Source organism: Tachysurus fulvidraco, chromosome 13, assembly GCF_022655615.1.
Source record: "Tachysurus fulvidraco isolate hzauxx_2018 chromosome 13, HZAU_PFXX_2.0, whole genome shotgun sequence".
Lineage (NCBI taxonomy): Eukaryota > Metazoa > Chordata > Actinopteri > Siluriformes > Bagridae > Tachysurus > Tachysurus fulvidraco.
In genome coordinates this window covers 17316527-17335550 of record NC_062530.1, presented here as the reverse complement: position 1 = coordinate 17335550, position 19024 = coordinate 17316527, and the positions used below count along the sequence as shown (strand labels likewise).

The 19024-nt window shown below is 37.8% G+C and overlaps 2 protein-coding genes across 6 annotated transcripts; one reads left to right on the top strand and one right to left on the bottom strand.

Moving 5' to 3' along the window:
* Positions 1-1272: 1272 nt before the first annotated feature.
* phaf1 (phagosome assembly factor 1) lies at positions 1273-14151 on the top strand. Of its 5 annotated transcripts, none has more exons than XM_027161591.2 (17): positions 1273-1529; positions 2124-2245; positions 2511-2593; positions 2698-2781; positions 3053-3096; positions 3786-3865; positions 4048-4142; positions 5465-5562; positions 6790-6902; positions 7240-7373; positions 7900-7983; positions 8687-8769; positions 9049-9092; positions 9214-9263; positions 9341-9399; positions 10389-10461; positions 11022-14151. In XM_027161591.2, the coding sequence occupies exons 2-17, from the start codon at positions 2182-2184 to the stop codon at positions 11109-11111; spliced, it is 1278 nt and encodes a 425-aa protein (XP_027017392.1). In that variant the 5' UTR covers positions 1273-1529; positions 2124-2181; the 3' UTR covers positions 11112-14151. The 5 variants fall into 5 exon arrangements, with proteins under 5 accessions (XP_027017392.1, XP_027017390.1, XP_027017391.1 ...); XM_027161589.2 differs by having other exon boundaries at positions 2117-2245; XM_027161590.2 differs by having other exon boundaries at positions 2074-2245.
* Positions 14152-14213: 62 nt separating this feature from the next.
* Positions 14214-18138, bottom strand: b3gnt9 (UDP-GlcNAc:betaGal beta-1,3-N-acetylglucosaminyltransferase 9). The gene is made up of 2 exons (XM_027161588.2): positions 17588-18138; positions 14214-16363 (listed from the first exon to the last, which is right to left on the bottom strand). Exon 2 carries the CDS (start codon positions 16112-16114, stop codon positions 14717-14719), a length of 1398 nt encoding a protein of 465 aa, XP_027017389.2. The 5' UTR covers positions 16115-16363; positions 17588-18138; the 3' UTR covers positions 14214-14716.
* Between the last annotated feature and the right edge of the window lie 886 nt (positions 18139-19024).

Sequence of the window (19024 nt, the reverse complement as noted above, 5' to 3'; positions counted from 1 at the left end):
ACAGACAGTGATTCATAAAGTTTTATACATGCCAGACCCAACAGCAATATGTCTCAATGTGTAGGCATTGAGCATATACTTCTGTTTTGAAATCAGTCAGTTCCTTTTCACCTACAGATGACTCTCTATGTTGGCCCGTATACCCTGCACAATTGCATCATATGTCTTGCACAGCAAATCCAGCACTTTTATCACTAGAGTGGTATCCCCAGGAATCATTTAAGGAGCACTCTTTTAGGCTACATTAAGGAAATTAATTAAAACTGAACCTTATGGCACACAGTGAACCTTCTGAAGTACACATGGCTCTTGTTTGTCCCTTGTTTTAAGGAATGAAATTTAGCTATTGTGCTAATTCTGGCATATTTACACTGATGCTTATTGCTGATTTGTTGATTAATGTGCACTGTCCTAATTAAAATAAATAAAAATAAATAAATTGTACAATAGGCCTCCCTTTTTTCCTGAAACACTATAGCAGTTATGTAAAGTCTAAGAAGACTTTAAGAGAGAAACCCAGAGACAGTTAAAGGTAAAGAGGTATATGATTCCTCTGTGCTTCATTACTTGGATCACTCTTGAATATCTGAAAAGGAAATCTTGCCTGCACTGAAAACACATCAGCTATATATTTGATGAATTTACAGGTAAGCAATGTATACAGATACAACTGTCCACAATGCATACAATGTTTTAGCGTTGTACAATAATCTGCATGTATCTGCATCTCCAGTAGTCTAGCCATCAATGGGGAGGAAACAGGAGTACCTGGAAAAAATCCAATTTTTTTTTATTTTATTTAATGCTTTATTTAACTTTCCCTTGCAGCTGCCAACCTGCTCTCTCTCTCTCTCTCTCTCTCTCTCTCTCTCTCTCTCTCTCTCTGTGTGTGTGTGTGTGTGTGTGTGTGTGTGTGTGTGTGTGTGTGTGTGTGTGTGTGTGTGTGTGTGTGTGTGTGTGTGTGTGTGTGTGTGTGTGTGTGTGTGTGTGTGTGTGCTACCATCTGGTGGTTATTTCTAGAAATGTGTTAAGATTATAAGTGCATCTCTAATACAGCAAGTTAAACACTGTAGTAATTTGTATGTGGAAAGACAATGCTGCGGATTTACACTTGAAAAGTGTCACCCTGAACGACATGGATACTACAATTCATCAACGTACTTAAATGTTAATATAAGATGTCAGAATAGGTTTTATTACACTAAAAATACAACTGATTCATATTCGCCATAGGACTGTTACTTTGACAACTAGAAAACGCCAGCGGTGCAGTGACTCTTCACACCGGAAGTTGGAATATCAGCTGATCGAGCTGTTTGCGATGGAAGTTACCGTTGGAACTGTGCAGGGTTTATTATTGTGTCGAGCTGAAGATAAACATCAGTGAGACAGAAGCATAAACGCGGTCTTATAAAATACGACTGAATCCTAGGAAGGCGGAGAGAACTGAGGCGTTATGAACAGTCTGGTACCAGTGTTGGGAAATTCGCGAGCTGTTGAACCTCAGTGAAGAAAGAAAACAAGGCTAGGCGAGTCTCTGTGTGTGTGTTTGATAGTGTTAGTTATCGTGTTATTGTGTGTGTGTGTGTGTGTGTGTGTGTGTGTGTGTGTGTGTGTGTGTGTGTGTGTGTTGAATCTGTTAGGTAATTTAACCACAGTGGTCTGAACCTGAAAGGCAGCTAAACTGACTAGTGTTTTACTTTAGGAGGACGGTTAGGTTGTGTTTGTGTTTGTGTGTGTGTGTGTGTGTGTGTGTGTGTGTGTGTGTGTGTGTGTGTGTGTGTGAGTGTGTGAGATGTTATTAGGGCTCTAGTTTAGAGTGACTGTGTGCATTTATAAACATTTCTCTTTAACCGCTGGAAAGACAACCTGTAGCCATTCGCGCCTGGTTGTATTTAATAATATTTAATAATAAAGTTTTATGTATTTTTAATATATTTCTAAATAAATGTGCTTGTGTGCGTTAGCTTGTTTTTTTTATGCCGTATGTTTTTAGCACGCAGACTCTGTTAGTTTAGTGAACCCTAGAGAACGACTTTGTGCATATTGATTGGTTGATGTGGCCTCTGACAGAGAGGTGCAGGTGAAACTGAGGCTTGTGTAACAGCAATTTTAGTCTGTAGTGTGAGACAGAGGAAAGGTCCAGCTCTGGCCCAGTCCGAGAAGCCCACTGAGAACCCAATGCTGGATCTGGAGGTGGTTCCTGAGCGCTCTTTGGGAAATGAACAATGGGAATTCGCATTAGGTAAGATTAGGAAACAAAAGCAGCTTGGGATTGTGGTTAAGGCTTTAGACTAGGGTTAAGTCCTTAACTGTCAACTGCTCATTTGTGTGTATTATAATTAAATAAATAAATAGTCTGCCAAATGAATACATGTAAAACCAAATCGAATCACTTCGTCTCACACTGCATGGAGCTTGTATAATCTTTTGAAATTGATAAAATAGATGCTTTATAGATAGAGGTGTAGATGCATTAATGAAAACATCATATATTTTTATTCTAAAAGGAATGCCATTGGCCCAGGCCATTTCCATCTTGCAAAAGCACTGCCGTATTATCAAGAATGTTCAGGTGCTCTACAGCGAACAAGTAAGGATCGACAAATCATTGTTCATTTCTAAAAAGGAAAAGCACCAATTAAGGAAAACCGATGCTAGATCTTGGTCTTTTAAAAATCATTCTATTCTGTGCAGATGCCACTCAGTCACGACCTCATACTCAACTTGACTCAGGATGGAATTAAACTGCTGTTTGATGCCTGCAATCAGAGACTGAAGGTGTGTGTGTGTGTGTGTGTGTTGGGGGGGGGGTGCACGTGTGTTGGGGGGGGTGCGTGTGTGCACGTGCGCGCACATGCAAACTGGTCAGTTGTTTTGCTCATTTATAGAATCATTTATTGATTTATTGTTTTGCTTATTTATTTTAGAATTTAATAGGATAGTTGAATTTGTGTTCTGTCTGTTTTCAGTTTCATGTTTACAAACTTAATAATAATATTATTATTATTATTATTATTAGGTTTATTATGTGTACGATTATTATTTGCAGGTTATTGAAGTGTATGACCTGAGCAAGGTGAAACTGAAATACTGGTAAGTAAGACAAGAGATAAATAAGATAAAAGAATCCCTTCTGTACTACAATGGGAAAACATGTATTGTTACAGCAGCACAGGTATAGCAGTTAAAGAAATAGATCAAGATATAGAAATTTATAGAAATATAAATACACAATACAGGATTGTATAGATAGAATAATGTCCCAACATTATTGCACTATTCCCATTTGAGATGTGGGATTTCCAAAGATTTATTGTCCAGTTATTGTGGTGGGAGCAGTACTGGTTGCACAGTCTCACAGCAGCAGGGAGGAAGGACCTGCAGTACCAATCCTTAACACACTTGGAGTGATCTTTTCCATGTAGAAGTTGTCCAGTGTCGTCAGAGTCTCATTCGTTGGGTGGAAGGCGTTCTCCTGCATACATGATAGTTTAGCTATCATCTTGTGTCATATATCTGTATATATTTACTGATGTGTAGTATATTTTAACAGTCAGTCATCAACAGCAGAAAATGCAAAATTCCATAACAGTGAAAGCTGCATTAAATATTAACATCAAGACTTAGGATATGGCCTGAAAATGGCATCTTAGCCTGTGTTTGAAAGACTTTGAAAGACTAGTGTGTCAGTAGGTTTGAGGTAGAGCACCACCTGCTGGGGAGGGGGTTACTTGTCAAAGTACAGCACCAAACAAACTAATCTCTTCTTCCTTTTCTTACAGTGGAGTACATTTTAACTCTCAGGCAATAGCACCCACCATAGAGCAGATTGACCAGTCTTTTGGCGCTACTCATCCAGGAGGTATGGCATCCAACATCTCAATTCTCCACTACTGGAATTGCTGCTTTCTTTACCGATATTATATGGACTGCAAATGTACAGTCTATTTAAATGTCTCTTCACGGAGGTATATGCATAGAGCATGCAGTGAGCTTTCAAAGGAATTGCTCATGGTGATTAAATATTTGTTCCTCTTTACCCAGTGTACAATGCTGCAGAACAGCTATTCCATCTGAACTTTCGAGGCCTCTCGTTCTCCTTCCAATTAGACTCATGGAGCGAAGCCCCAAAATACGAGGTAAGCTTGTTGTCCACATTTTTGCTTGTCCTTTCCTCTGATTTGTTGCTGTACACAAAGCTTTAATCATTTTCTAGATTCTTCCTTCATATTCCAGAAATCGTATCATACCTCTCATTGGCTAATATCAAGACAAATTAAATTATACTGAATGATACTAATATGAAACATGATAGGACATGCTGTTTTAGAAACTTAATCAATGACATGGTGCTGTGATGCTTTTATGTCACAAAGTATTTTATTCTTTTAACATTAAGGCAGGTTTTTAACATTTCAACATTTTAATTTCTAAAAGAGTGACACAGGAGGCTTGGTGGCTTAGACGTTAGCATGTTTGCCTCACACCTGTGAGGACAGGGGTTTAATTCCTGCCTCTGTCCTGCATATGTGTAACTTGCATGTTCTGGGGACTCTGGTTTCCTCCCCAGTACAAAGACATGCATTGTACGTTGATTGGCAATTGGGGTGTCTGTGTCTGTCTGTGTGTGTGTGTGTGTCTGTGTGTGTGTGTGTGTGTCTGTGTGTGTGTGTGTCTGTGTGTGTGTGTGTCTGTGTGTGTGTGTGTGTCTGTGTGTGTGTGTGTGTCTGTGTGTGTGTGTGTGTCTGTGTGTGTGTGTGTGTCTGTCTGTGTCTGTGTGTCTGTCTGTGTCTGTGTGTCTGTCTGTGTCTGTGTGTCTGTCTGTCTGTGTCTGTGTGTCTGTCTGTCTGTGTGTGTCAGAGAGAGATTTGTGCCTTGTGATGGGTTGGGCACAATCATGGCACTTCATGATTTTTGTTTGTTTGTTTTTAAATACCAATGTAGAGGTGCATTTATTGTTATGAAACGTCTGTGAAACTAGTTAATTCTTCTTATCACTTACATTCCAGACTCTATTAATGACTGTTCCCTCACAAACTCTGGAGACTCATCCATAAATGTTTATAGAGCTTTTTCAACCCTGTCATTTAGCTGTTTTTATAGAAACAGCATTTTATTTGAGAAATTGTTTATTAATATAAAGCTGTGATTTATTTTTCTATTACACCCTTCACCATCAGAGCTGTACTGTCAGAGAAGATTATTCAACATCGGTTGATCAAACAGATTCTAGAATTTCACAGCACTGTGGTAAAATGTTAGATTAACAATCAGAGACAAATTTCCATAATTCTATTTTAAAAACACACTTCTACATGAATTAGTTAGTTTCCTCTCTTCACCCATAGCTATTATAAATCTCTTAGATAACATAAAAAGTGTTGTATGTTCGAGACACAATGTTTCACACCTACACCTGCATGCTAATCCATTTCAAAGTAAAGTTATTTTACTTTGACAGCCTAACTTTGCCCATGGCTTGGCCTCCCTGCAGATTCCTCATGGAGCGACCGTGAAGAGGATGTATATTTACACTGGAAATAACCTTCAAGAAACCAAGTAAGCTTTGTGTTTGTATTCAGGTGTGTGTACACAAGCCTGGCATGTGAATCAAATCCTATTCTGAGAACATAAAATCACTGAGACTCGGCAGAAAATCAATAGGCAGGACTGCTTACCTCTCATTTAACACAAATGATATAGTTCTCTGTCTGATGCAAGTTGACCAGCAAAACTGATAAATTTAAACATTGTAATCAATTGTAAATCCTGTTAAGTGGTGTCAGGCCCTTGATGATTAAGGGTCTAGGCAGCTTAACTTTGCTCATGGCTTGTCCTCACTGCGGTTTTCCTCATATGGAGGAGTTTTAGTTTGGAGCAGGATGATAAGGTAGGGGGGAATTTTTAGTTTCAGTCAGTTTTAGAATGCACTAGTTACATGTAGTTGTACACCATATCCATAAGAACAACCTGTATGAAAGCTCCTAACATATCAATATCAGGATATTTTTCCAAAACCTGGCATGCCAGTTACTTAGTTAGTTGCCAGGAAGTTAAGAGTTAGCTCTAAATGGACTTTTCAGACAGATAAGGTACAGCTGCTCAGGATGCTCTCAATGGTCCCTCTGTAGTACATGGTGTGGATGGGGGAGGGAGATGGGTTTTCCTCAGCTTTCATAAGAAGTATAGATGCTGCTGGTCTTTCTTGTTGATGGAACTGGTGTTGAGTGAAGGTCAATTTGAGGAAGAACCATGCGTGTTTGTGCGCGTGCGTGCGTGTACGTGTGTGTGTGTGAGATATGATCGACCACACCGCGTAGTTTGTTTTTGTGGCGGTCGTTTTGAAACCATTGTTCACCTGGGGAAAAAAAAGGATGTTTATGAAATCTTAAATTTGAAATGTGGTGAAGGGTTTTGTACCATTATATCATTAGTTAAATCAAGATTCAGAATTGGCACAAATCCTCTGGATTTGTTTCATTCTTGAAGAGAGATAAATGACTTTATACTCTACACATTTGCTAGAGTGTCTCTAAATGTAACCTTGTTCCATGTGAGTGCAAAGAGTATGTGTTGTATATGCTCCCTAGATATGCAGCTAATTTAATGATCTGTGCTAATGCATTTTTTTTTACAACACATTAGCTATAGAATTGAGAATAGGGTTTAAAATACCATTTGAGTTCAAGTGCTTAAATGAGTACAAAACTACTTTCCTCAAGCACAATCTCTATATTACCTCTCTCTCGCTCTCGCTCTCTCGTGCTCTCTCTTGCTCTCTCACAGAGCCCCTGGGATGCCCCAGGCCTGTTTTCTCGGTAATGTGTATGCAGAGTGTGTTGATGTTCTGAGGGATGCAACAGGGCCTTTGGGTCTCAAACTGCGGATCCTCACTGCAGGTTTGTATGATATTAGTCTGTTTCACTCATATCGGGATTTTACTGTGATGATTTAACATATAGCTGCAGCATTCCTATCACTTAGCTATTTATATATAATTATAATACTGTACTGTTAAATTCTTGAGTCTAAGCAGTGTTGAAGCAGAATGGTTTAGTTAAATTCATTTTCTATAACAGCGCAGCTCTGTGCTGCTCTGTAGTGCTTGTTCTAATGTGTTTCACTAGCAATTCAGTCACTGTGATTTATGTATGTTTAATAATCTATGGCTAATAAGCAGATTTGAAAACCTTTTTATTTAATTATGAATGGTCTGTGTCTGTGTGTGTTTCTCAGGCTGTGGTCCGGGCGTGTTGGCTGATGCAAAAGTGAGGGCAGTGGAAAGAAACATCTACTTTGGTGATTCGTGTCAGGATGTACTGAGTGCTCTGGGCTCCCCACATAAGATTTTCTACAAGTCTGAAGACAAGGTAGTGACACAACAATAACCAGACAATGTCAGTTTGCTTATAGAAAAGCATCTGATTAGATTCACTGCTTTCCTGCACTCAAAGGTAGAGGTCTGCACTTTCCACGTCTATTAAGACTCAAAACCTTACAATGTCCCTTTTAATTGTCAAGATCTTTCTTTAGGATTTTTTTACCAAGTACTTAAATATCCCAATCACCCATTTGTGTGTTTAAACCTGTGTATAATTTTTATTTGGTTTGTATGATCCAGTAAAGCTGCTTTGAGACAATGTCAATTGTTAAATGCGCTATACAAATGAATTCAACTGAAGTGTGTGTGTGTGTGTTTTGCTTATTTCTTTTCTAGTGTGCTTTCTACATTTTTTTACAAATCTTGATATTATTTAATATAAGGTTTAGCTTGATAGCATCCTTAATCCCTGTCAGGCATTATCTCAAGTCTGAGATAAAGATAAGAGCATCTTCTTTATGCTATAAACTTACATGTCTTAGTGATGTATTAAAAACTCTCATGTCATCTATTAGATGAAGATCCACTCTCCTTCTCCGCACAAGCAAGTCCCATCCAAGTGTAATGACTACTTCTTCAACTACTTTACCCTGGGAGTGGTAAGTGTCTGAAGTAGGAAAGCATCTGTTCCTCTGCAGTTCAAGCCAGCCAGCTCTGTCCACAGTTGTTTTCTACTGCATTAAGTAGCTCTAAGTTTTCAGTCTTCCAAAATTAATAGAACTCCTTGATTGGATCGCATTGATTAGGTTTTATTATGAATATGATTATAAACTTTTTATTATGAATGTAATCCACATTTTTAAATATTAGACCAGTATTTATTTGTTATTTATTCTTGTCATATTAACATGTATTGGAGTTGATTTATTTTATTTTTCACGGGTTATACCAAATGATTCAGCTGAAGATTAGGAAATTTCTTGCAAGAACAGCATTGGCTTGACATATTGCTCGATTGAAAAATGATTTTAAAAAAATTATACATCTTGGTCAGTTTGTCTCTGACCCTTCACTGGAAACCACAGCTTCAAAACATCTGGCTATAGTAGGGTAAATGAATGGTGGGAAATTCCCCCTGTCTCCAACACATACACAAATTAAATGCCTTGGAATTTCCCACTATTCATGATACAAGTGAGACAAATCCAGTTCCCTTGACTTACTACTGCTTAAATGGCAAAATGGTGCCTAGATTTAATTTGCAATCAAATGGAGCCCTTGATAACACTCATTTTGGAGCATATAAAGAAATTGCAAGCAGCAACATATTTTTACAAATAATTCTTTCTGTTTCCCCTACAGGACATACTGTTTGACTCCGCAACCCACCTGGTGAAGAAGTTTGTTCTGCACACAAATTACCCCGGACATTACAATTTCAACATGTGAGTCTTGTGCTGCTTCGGTTCAGCCTTGCTTAGCAGTGCACAGAGGGTATGTTTGGAACGATGATCATTTCCTCAGACGAGGGATGTTAAACTGCTAGTTTAGTAGTGTGGATGAATTACCAATTCTGTAGGTAATTAAGACTCTGCATGAATTAAACAACACACATTTTATCTCCTAAGAACATTTATGGATGTTGGCCTGATTTGGAGTGTTAACCGATTCTAACAAGCGCTTTACTAAATTTGACATAAATTTAACTCCCTTCCTGATTACAGATACCATCGATGTGATTTTAAGATTCCACTCATTATTAAAAAAGGTGAGTGAAAATCAGGCTTGCGTACTTTTTCTTTCTTTCTTTCTAAACTTATGTTTCACTCATACAGTGAGACAAATTGTTAGAAGCTCTGCTTTGTCTTAGAAGCCTTCATGTTTTTCAGATGGACCTGATGCTCAGGAGGAAGACTGTATCCTCACCACCTACAGCAAGGTGACTGCACATAACTTACATCACTGAATGCAAAAGGTTTTGTGGTAAATGTGCTAAATATATTTTTTCCAACTCAGTGGGATCATATCCAGGAGTTATTGGGACACCCTATGGAGAAACCAGTGGTGCTTCATAGGTAAGAGAGAGAGAGTAGTAAGTTTTAAACAAATGTAACCATCAACATTAAACAAAAGTATTTAAAAATTTAAGGAATGGCTGAAATAATTTGTTTATTTCCTAAGCATCTGATATAAATGTGTAGTTCATTGTCTTTGTTTGTAGCAGTAATTTTTGTTTCCCATTCAACATAAAACAAATTAACAAACAACATTTGTCATGTGTGTGCGCATGTATGGACAGGAACATGGTTTGACCTGTTTTTTTCACTACTGAGAAAAGACAGCAAACATGTGTTCAAGTTATTTGTGGGTATTTATTCTTCATTTGTGTTATTTATCCATTAAGAAATGGGATTACGTTTTTAAAGCAGAAAGTTACACTAACAACACATAACGTCAGACACTTTCTGCCTGAACCCACATGGCTACACACAACATAATTACACTCCTTTATATAAGCAGCTGGGCTTATATAAGCAGCTGGGCTTACTACTAAAGGAAAGCTTTGGTCTAATTCTTAGGGTTAGGGTGGATGCTTCATAGCTCCATGGTTACTGCCTATGTGGATGTCTGTATCTCTCTGGGTTCTCTGGTTTTCTCTCACCTCCCAAAGCCATGCATATGGGTGTATTGGCTGTGCTAAATTACCTCTGTTTAGAATGAGTGTAAATGTGCACAGTGATCTGCAGTGGACTGGGTTTTCAATCAGGATTTATTTCTACCTTATCCTGGTCAAGATTACAGTTACTAAATGTTAGTGAATGAAATGCATTGACATTTCCAGTATTGTAGTTACATATTCTAACATTCATATTATTTAATTATTATTTAAATTGTTTAATTCAAGAGATGGCTTTGGTTTATTGGTCACTTTCCAGTAAGTAGGGTTTTGCAACGCTGTAGCAGCACTAGAAACATTCTTTAAAGTTGTTGGTAAAAAACCTTGAAGGACATGGCCAATTTACAGTATGTTGTATTTACTAAACTAATGATTAAATTTCTTTAGGTCATCATCCGCTAATAACACCAATCCCTTCGGATCGACGTTCTGCTACGGGCTACAGAGGATGATCTTTGAGGTGTGAGAGTCAGGCTGTTGCATGTGGGACTGTGATGTATTTCATTTAACATATACACTCACCATCTACTTTAATACTTGCTCATTTATGCAGTTATACAATCAGCCAATCATGTGGCAGCAGGAGAATGCATACTTTCAATCAGACACAGAACAGATGACAGGCCGCTTTGAACATTTCAGAAACGGCTGATCTCTGGAGATTTTAACACCCAGTAGTCTTTAAAGTTTACACAGAATGGAGGAGCAATTCTGTGGATGGAACGGCATGTTAATTTTTTTTTTAATCACTATTTTTTTTGTATTGCTCTGTGTAAACTCTAAAGACCGAATACTTGAAAATTCCATGAGATCAGCCATTTTCGCCCATTCTGATGTTTGATGTGAACATTAGTTCTGAAGCTATTTACTTGTGTCTGGATGCATGTATACACTTCTGCAGAATAATTGCATAAATAAAGCACATGTACAGGTGAGTGTAGACTTTTCAGGCAATTCTGCCCACACAGTGATTTACTTGATTATCCCTGAAACATGACACCTCTGTCACTTTGCTTCCAGGTGATGCAGAATAACCACATAGCATCAGTGACCCTGTATGGAGCCCCTCGCCCTGCCAGCCTTCCACGTGCCGAGCCAAGCGCTCACTGAGATTCCCGTCCTGCCCAGTAGGGCCCACCAGCGCCGTGTGCCTTCCCTCACTGCTGCCATCACACAAGCTAGAGAGCCACATGCTGGGAGTTCCCCAGCTATCCTCCTACATCCTTCTGCACACCAGGATGGGTGTCCCTCTTTGACCCTCTTTAATAAAAAACACAAACAAACAAACCCCCCCACACACAACAGACTGCATTGCTCCTTCTCCCTTCCACCTCCATCTGTGTCACCGTCAGCACAAACACACACACACATTTTACTTTTACATTAATAAGCATTGTGCATACATTTACAATGAATTTATTATGATTTTATATTTCTAAATTTATCCCACAAAAGACACATCACAGGATGGATGTGGCCTGCATTTCATCACCAGTTAATTTACTGCACATCACACACTCTTTAGACGCATTTTCAGTTCATTTCAGTATAGCAGTGATGGCACACACAGCTCACAGATAAACACATGGCTAACTGGCATCTACTGCATGAATACAGTGTTGCTTATGGATTGTTTTGTTGTTTTCTTTTCTAAATTTGAACTGATTGATGTACATTATTACAAGCACAAATTAGCTGTGCAGTTGGATGAGTATGTTAGTGCTGTGAATGTTTTCTTGGCACAGGAGACAACACTTTTTCCCATAGAGATACAAATGTACACAGGTCAAGTACACAGCATGGATCTTTTCCCAAGCTTCAGCTTTAAATTCAGTTGGCTGCCGATCATCATTGTGTGCTGTTTTAAGGTGAAGCATTTTTTTTTTTTACATTTGCACTAAATATGCATCATATTTACTTGACAATTGATGTCTTCACTTCTTTAAACTGAGGACTGTTGGGATTATTGAGTGTGGGATGGAGAGTTTATGTGAGAGTAGAGGAGGGCAGAGTATTATTGATTTTCAAGCTATTAATGCAGCCCTCTGGACTTCCTGATCTCACAAGTTTTGTTCCCGCTACTTAACAGTCCCTTTTACACTGTTTGTGGATTTGATCTCATAATTTGTCATCTATCTCAATTCTTGATCCTTTTTTTAATTGCCAAACATTTGCCAAAGAAGGAAGAATAATAGATTGATCATATTAATTTACTAAAAAATTGTTGTGTAGGATATTTCCTCGAAATCTTTCTTGTTCTTATTATATACTCTTGTACTGTTATTTTAAGGTATTTTAGCATTAGATATCCTATCCTCTTTTGCTCTGTGCTTTTCTCCTGGTTTCGTTCTACAGAAAGGTCTGGTGCTGTTTCTATACCAGACAAAAGTGAGGTTTTCCACAGCACTTTGCTGCTGTGCTTGTTTATGTACAGATCTGTAAATAGTGTACTTTAAAAGTCTTGTCCTTTTAAGCTCATGGTACCATGTGGGTTCACATCAAGTTGAACCTGAGTTTTCAGACCTGAGTGGTTCAGATGGACAGTGAAGCAGCAGTGTAGCAGCAGACAATGTGAGACGATCGCAGTGCTTTTAGTATTCCATGTTTGTCTAAATAATTTCAAGTCTAGTTTTAAAGCACTTGGTGGTGCTTCCCTTGCTAAATAAAACCATGACCTCATCATTTCAGTACCAGGTATAGAGTTGTGTTTAACGAGGGAAGTCAGTAAACCGTGCTGCAGTCACAATCTCTAGGACCTCTGTTTTAAAAGATTAATGCTGAGCCCCAGAGCCAGATGCTTCTAGATGGAAATGTGTGGTGATATTTTCTTCTGTAGCAGGAACATCAGCGAACACTGAACAAATCTTTGCGGCTCAGGCTTCAGCACGTGATGCAGTCGTATATGAGCATTGATCAGTTTCACAAGTTGTGGACCGCTGTGGTTCATGATCACGTTTTTCCCCCTTGCATACAGCAAGTTCCACATTAATGGGAAAATAACAAAACCGCTGTTAGGGCTGTCATCTCCCATAGAGCTTGACATGAGTGTAAAGGAAATTATTTAAACTGCTTTGTGTATGATCGAGCATGTACATCTCTAAAACCGCTGAACTGTCTGTTAGTCATTTTGCAGCAAAAAAAAAAAAAGAGCCCTACATGATTATGTATGAAATGAGAAATGTCATGAAGGGCTGAGGAAATCAATCACAAATTAAAGTTCAAAAGGTTACAGCTTCGGTACAGCTATGTAAATTTAGTGTACCTGTAATGAAACATTTTTCCATTCGTTCAGTTCTCCATGACTCGACATTCACTCTGATGGTTGTGATGTTTCTACAGAACCAAACACGCACTTTCATAGAATCTATTCAATGTTCTTTTGAATAGCTTTTACATTCATACGAGGGTATTTTTTTACATGCACAACTGGAGTCTCAAGTTCAGACGTTCATCCAGGAAATTCTGAAAAGAAGCAGCACAACCACTCAGTCATACAAATGTAAAAATATCAGGAGAGAGTAGTTGGATAGGCCGATTGGCTGCCCGATCTCAGGTGGATCATTTTAAACCCGGGAGCAAGTGAATGCTTCGTTTTCATCAACATTCTTGCTTATTTCCTGTTTTTGATTTTATGCTAATGTTGCATTGGAATGATTCAGAAATGGAAATTCTGTTCAGTGTAATGCACATTTAAATACTACAGTATGTATTGTGTTCCTGACATGTTGTATGTTTTCACCCCATCCTCAGTAATGATTTTTTTTTTAATTCAGTATATTTGGTCCATTTCTGGAAGTGGGCTTCTTAATTAAATATTGTGAATCCTCATTCATTGCAATGTTGTTTTGTATTTTGCTTAGAATATTGGTATTTATCAAGCATATATTCTGTTTTGTTTTTGTTCATTTGTTTTTAAAGCAATAACTAGCTGTGGTGAATAATTCATTGAAAGGGCCAGCTATAAGCTTGACAAGGCCTTTGAACCCATGCAAAAATGCTGTGACTAGTTTTTCTCTCGTCTAGTCTACTGAAAGCACGACATTTGCAATTTTGTAAACTGCATTAACTTTTGCTCATTAAACATTGTTACAGTGTGTTCAGCAAGAATAATATTTGAAGACTGGATGTAATAAATATGGGCAAAATGGTCTTTGGGTTTTTTTCTTCTCTTTTTTAATGAAAAATGAAGAGCAAGCCTTATTTGGGTCTTGCTCAAATTCAGTGCTTTGGCATTAACAGCATTTTCACCCTCAGCATTTAGTAACATTTATTAATAGCTGTCTGACTCTTACCAAACAAAATTGGCAGATGGTTCAAACGAAGGTAACTGTAAATTCTAAAAACCATGTGAAGTCTAAACCCATGCTTAAGAGTATTTGGGATGATAAGTGGTACAATTTGAGTATGTACAGTATTCCACATGCCTATCATTATGATTAGCCTGTGGGCTTTGATAATGCGGAATTGGCTCTGGTCCCTTGGGCTTTACTGTCCCTAGAAAATGTTATTCACAATGTCCTTGGCCTCCGCACTTTGCTTTTATAGATTATACCAGTGCCAATATTAGCCAAGAAAAAATAAAATCCATTTTAAACCCTGGGAAACTGATTCTTGCTCCATCACAAACAGTGGGTGTTTAGAAATATTATCTCGATTAAAACTGCCAATAACAAACCTTTTACATTCAAGACTTTACATTTCACAGCATGGACATCTCAGTGCTTCAAAAACACTTGCATGTCATAGTCAGGTTTGTGAGAATCCTCAGTCTCTGCTTGTTTATGTGTGTTTTTCATCCACTTAAAGGGATTGGCTGTATGAATATGATTAGTATGACAACGTATACTGGGGTCATGTAGTAGGTTCCACATAAGCCAGATCTGTGGCACATTTAGGCTGTGCACCACCATCAACTCCCGATAGAAACATGGGTCAAACACCTGAAGGTGTGGCGCCGCCGACGGACGCGCAATTCCAAAGGTACGGAAGCCCCCGTGGCGGCTCGGTTTTAGACCAATCCTTAGCAGACACATTCCCAGGAAGACGTCATCTATGGGGAAAAGTTCCACTTCTTTGCAGGCCAAATGTAGCCTAAGTGCAGTGTGGCCTGACATGACAAAGCCTCCACCTCCTGCATATGAAGGATAGATGCCCTGGCCATATATAAATTCAGGCACAAAATATTTACTGTTTCGTCTCCGAATTGGCTTTGCATGGAAGATAATGTCTCCGACAAAAAAATCCTCACCGGCTGGTCTACCTCCAAGCATTTCCAGGATGTTCTCAATGTTCACAAAGACATCTGCGTCACCCTTGAATATGAACTTAACGTTTGAACAGCTTGAGTTGACCCACTGGAGGAAGTGAAGTTCTTTAAGTGTCAGATTAAAGAACGTGTCCTCAAAGTCCCACAGCAAAATATCCTGAAACATTTGGCTCTCATACGCCAACAACCTGTCCCACAAGGGAAGCGCTGTAACATTATGGGGCACTCCAAGAAGAAAAACAGTCATGATGTTCATTCCTTTCTGTGCTATACCTTCTCTGCCCCAGGTGTGTCGCACAACCTGACGCTTGTCGAAGTCTTCCACTACTGATTTTATGGCAATCAGCAAATATGGTGCACCTTTAGGCCCTATACATTTCTCTGGCTGGTCAATGAGCAACTGGAACTCCCGCTGGTCCTTCTTGCGAAGGTAATCCTCAAAGTCAAACTGAGGAAGAGTGGGTACAGTAATAGGTTTTGCTGTAGCCTTTTTCCTCCCATCTTTTTTCTTTGATTTGACTTGACTTTTTGGAGGTTTTATTTTAGCCTGTGGTTTAGATTTGGCTTGTGCCTGGACTGTAAGCTCACAATGATCACAATGACGTTTTGAAGTTTGAGAGGTTGGCAAGATTCCTTTTGCTGGTGCCCCGAGAAGTGTTCTAGAACTGCTAGAGCCATGCTCGATGCGCACTGCCCCCCATATAGGTGTTAAACTCTGTTGGGCATACCACAATATACAGAGTAGGACCAGTAAGATGAGAGTGCAAAGCACATCTCCTTTTATGTGGACTCTCCTCATTCTGTTAAACACTAAATCCCAGGGATTTTTGGATTGCTCACTAAGCATGGAAACTTCAGATTTGTCATACTGTCAATGTTTCCTCATTGCCACTGATTCCAATCCAACCACAGTCCATTTGGAGCAATATTTATCCCCCCGTTGAGTGTGAGCTTGATTTTTATCCAACTGAGAAGGTTTTTTCACTCTGAGAAGTAATCTCGAAATTCTGAGGAGTATGCTGGCCAAAAACAGTCTGCATTAAAACCTACATTATTGTAGTATGTGTGCTGTCATGTCCCAAGTCAAAAGCAGCTCCTAAAAACAGAAATATAGTATTACATTAGATACATAGGAGTTAATAGTGATTACTGAGTTAAGAGGCAGGCCAGAATTATTGCAACCATTCATGAATGTGAGAAAAATAGAAAAATAAATTGGTTGGTATATCTACACTCCCTATCCACTTTAATAACAATACCTATACTATTGCAATGTAAATATCTGTCACTCACTCACTGTGGAGGCCAAAAGCTTTTTTCACACCATTCCATGTAAACTCTAGATTGTTGTGTTTCTGAAATACTCAAACCAGCCCTTCTGGTACTAAAAGCCATGCCAAGTCACTGAAATCACATTTTTCCACATTCAGCTGTTTGATGTGAATATTACACAAGGCTCCAGTCTACGTTATTGTTTAGGTAACTTCATAAATGTAGAACGTGGTGCATAGAGTATACCCCCAATTTTTATTTATTTAGTTATTCATTTGATTGTATTTTTTACTGAAGAACAGACTCTGTTGGAGGAGGGGGCTTAGGTGACAATGCTTATAACTTATTGAAATATCAATCTTTGAAGACAAAGAAACTTTTGCGTGTCACAAACTTTGATATCAACATATAAACATAATTATTCAAGTCAAGTAAAAAAAAAAGCTTTTGATTGTCATTTCAACCATGTATAGCTAATGCAGTACATAGCGAAATGAAACAACATTCTTCCAGGACCATGGTGCTATATAAAGACACTGTTTTACCATCAATGTTTAGAAAAAGATTTTTTTAATTTGTTTACAGCTAATTTGCTATTTTTGAAAAATAGCTTATATGATAATTTACCTTTTTCTGTTATTATCCCCATGGAGCTATACAGTATATTCATTTGCAGAGTGGAAACCTGGGGGGTGTGACGGACATTATCAAAGTGAGTTTTTGAAGTAAAAGAAGTGTGTACTTCATATTCCATCTGTCCGAATTGTACGTTGAATTCCTTTTGGTTTAGTTTGGGTCTTGTGCGTGAATAAGTCAGAAAACCAATTTCCTTTGTGCAGATGTTGAAGATGTCCAGATGTTAAATATCCTTCTTGCAAATCTCTTTTGAGAGGCCAGAGACAGGCTAAAATCCCAACATGTAAAGCTCCAAACAAAAATGCTTTGGGACAGATTTTCTAAAATTATTACCAAAATGACTTTATAGACTATTTCATACTGTTGTTAAAAGTTTTGCTATCAATCTAATAGCAACAAAAAGAAAACTTACCAAGAAATTTCAGCAAATAGTGATTAGAAGTCAAGAAGAGCAGTTCCTTACATGTGATTTCATATTCCAACAGTTGGTGAACCTTTTCGATAAATAATATTAAAAAATTATGAAAAATAATAATAATAAAATTCAGTAGAGACTTGATGCTTCTTACATCGCGTTATAGCTGAAAAGTCAGTACTTTTTAAAGTAGGCGGCCCCTTTAAGAAGCTGAGGTGTTCACGTGACCTCCAGATGCCAGCACAGCAGACTGCGCGCGCGCGCGGGCTGCAAGTAATAAACAGGGCGCGCGCTAAAGTTCAGTTGTTTGTAAAAGTACTGATTTTTTTAGTAATGTTTATTAACCGTCATTAATGTAAGTGTAATAGCACTTTTCCACTGGACAGCACAGCTGTATTAATAACTAATATGGACCCTGTTAAGTAATTGTATTAAGCATGATCAGTTACTTTTTTCTTTAATATAAAATGTAAAATTAACTGTCTACTGTCATTTTTTTAATCATTAACATTCATTTCAGTATTGTTTATGGAAGATCTATTTTTAAATAAAATAAAAACAGCAAAAAATTATTATATTTATAGATATATAAAGAAATTAGATGACCTTTGCCTTTTTACTTTACAAAGATTTCAGATATGAGATTTCCCAGTTGAAATGTTTTTTTTCCTATGTTTTGTTTTACAATTATTTTTATGCTTGCTTTAGGATCTCATCCATGTATTGAACCAGCTAGCCATCTTCGTGATATATATGTTTATTTATTTAATTATTTAATAACTAATCTTATAGCATAACAGCATCCAGCAATTTAGCTATTTGTTTATCTATTCCAATGAGAATCCCTTGGTGTACTGAAAGACACGGCATCCTTCTGATCTCCCACCAAGACAACATAGGCAGTTTGCTCTCCTGCACTCCCAGCCACAAAATTGTATTATTGACATTAACCTCCTTACAATAGGGCAAACATTCTCCCCTTTGACAGGAGTTTTTGATCAACAAATGAAACCAAATTACTGTTATATACAAGCAATAAAACACTTTGGAACATGTATGTGTCCTATATAAAATGATAAAATGATAAAAGCTAATTGTTCTATAATACAATCACAACCAGTGAAACCACCCACTTGTTGTCTTAATCATTATTTAAGTAATCCTTAATTCTTAAGAAATTTGTGAAAAATATTTAATAAAATGGTGCTATTGGAATATCTAAAAACAGTTTTTAAACACCTGAATGTATAGATAATATAATTAAATTATGACATGCAATTATATTTCGGTTTTAGTTGTTCAGCAAATTTGCTGTTTGTCATTATGCAGTTGATTTGTCCAGAGCGGATGCAAACATCTGTACTTTACTGTATATTCTAAATTATTTCCAGTGATCTACATCTTATCTGCAGGAATAAGTACGATTTTTGACCA

Coding starts and splice junctions, on each gene's coding strand:
- phaf1 (XM_027161591.2), top strand. CDS start 2,182: ATGCTGGATCTGGAGGTGGTTCCTGAGCGCTCTTTGGGAAATGAACAA. Junction 5,563..6,789: donor AATAACCTTCAAGAAACCAA/GTAAGCTTTGTG, acceptor GCTCTCTCACAG/AGCCCCTGGGATGCCCCAGG. Junction 9,093..9,213: donor TCCACTCATTATTAAAAAAG/GTGAGTGAAAAT, acceptor CATGTTTTTCAG/ATGGACCTGATGCTCAGGAG.
- b3gnt9 (XM_027161588.2), bottom strand. CDS start 16,114: ATGCTTAGTGAGCAATCCAAAAATCCCTGGGATTTAGTGTTTAACAGA.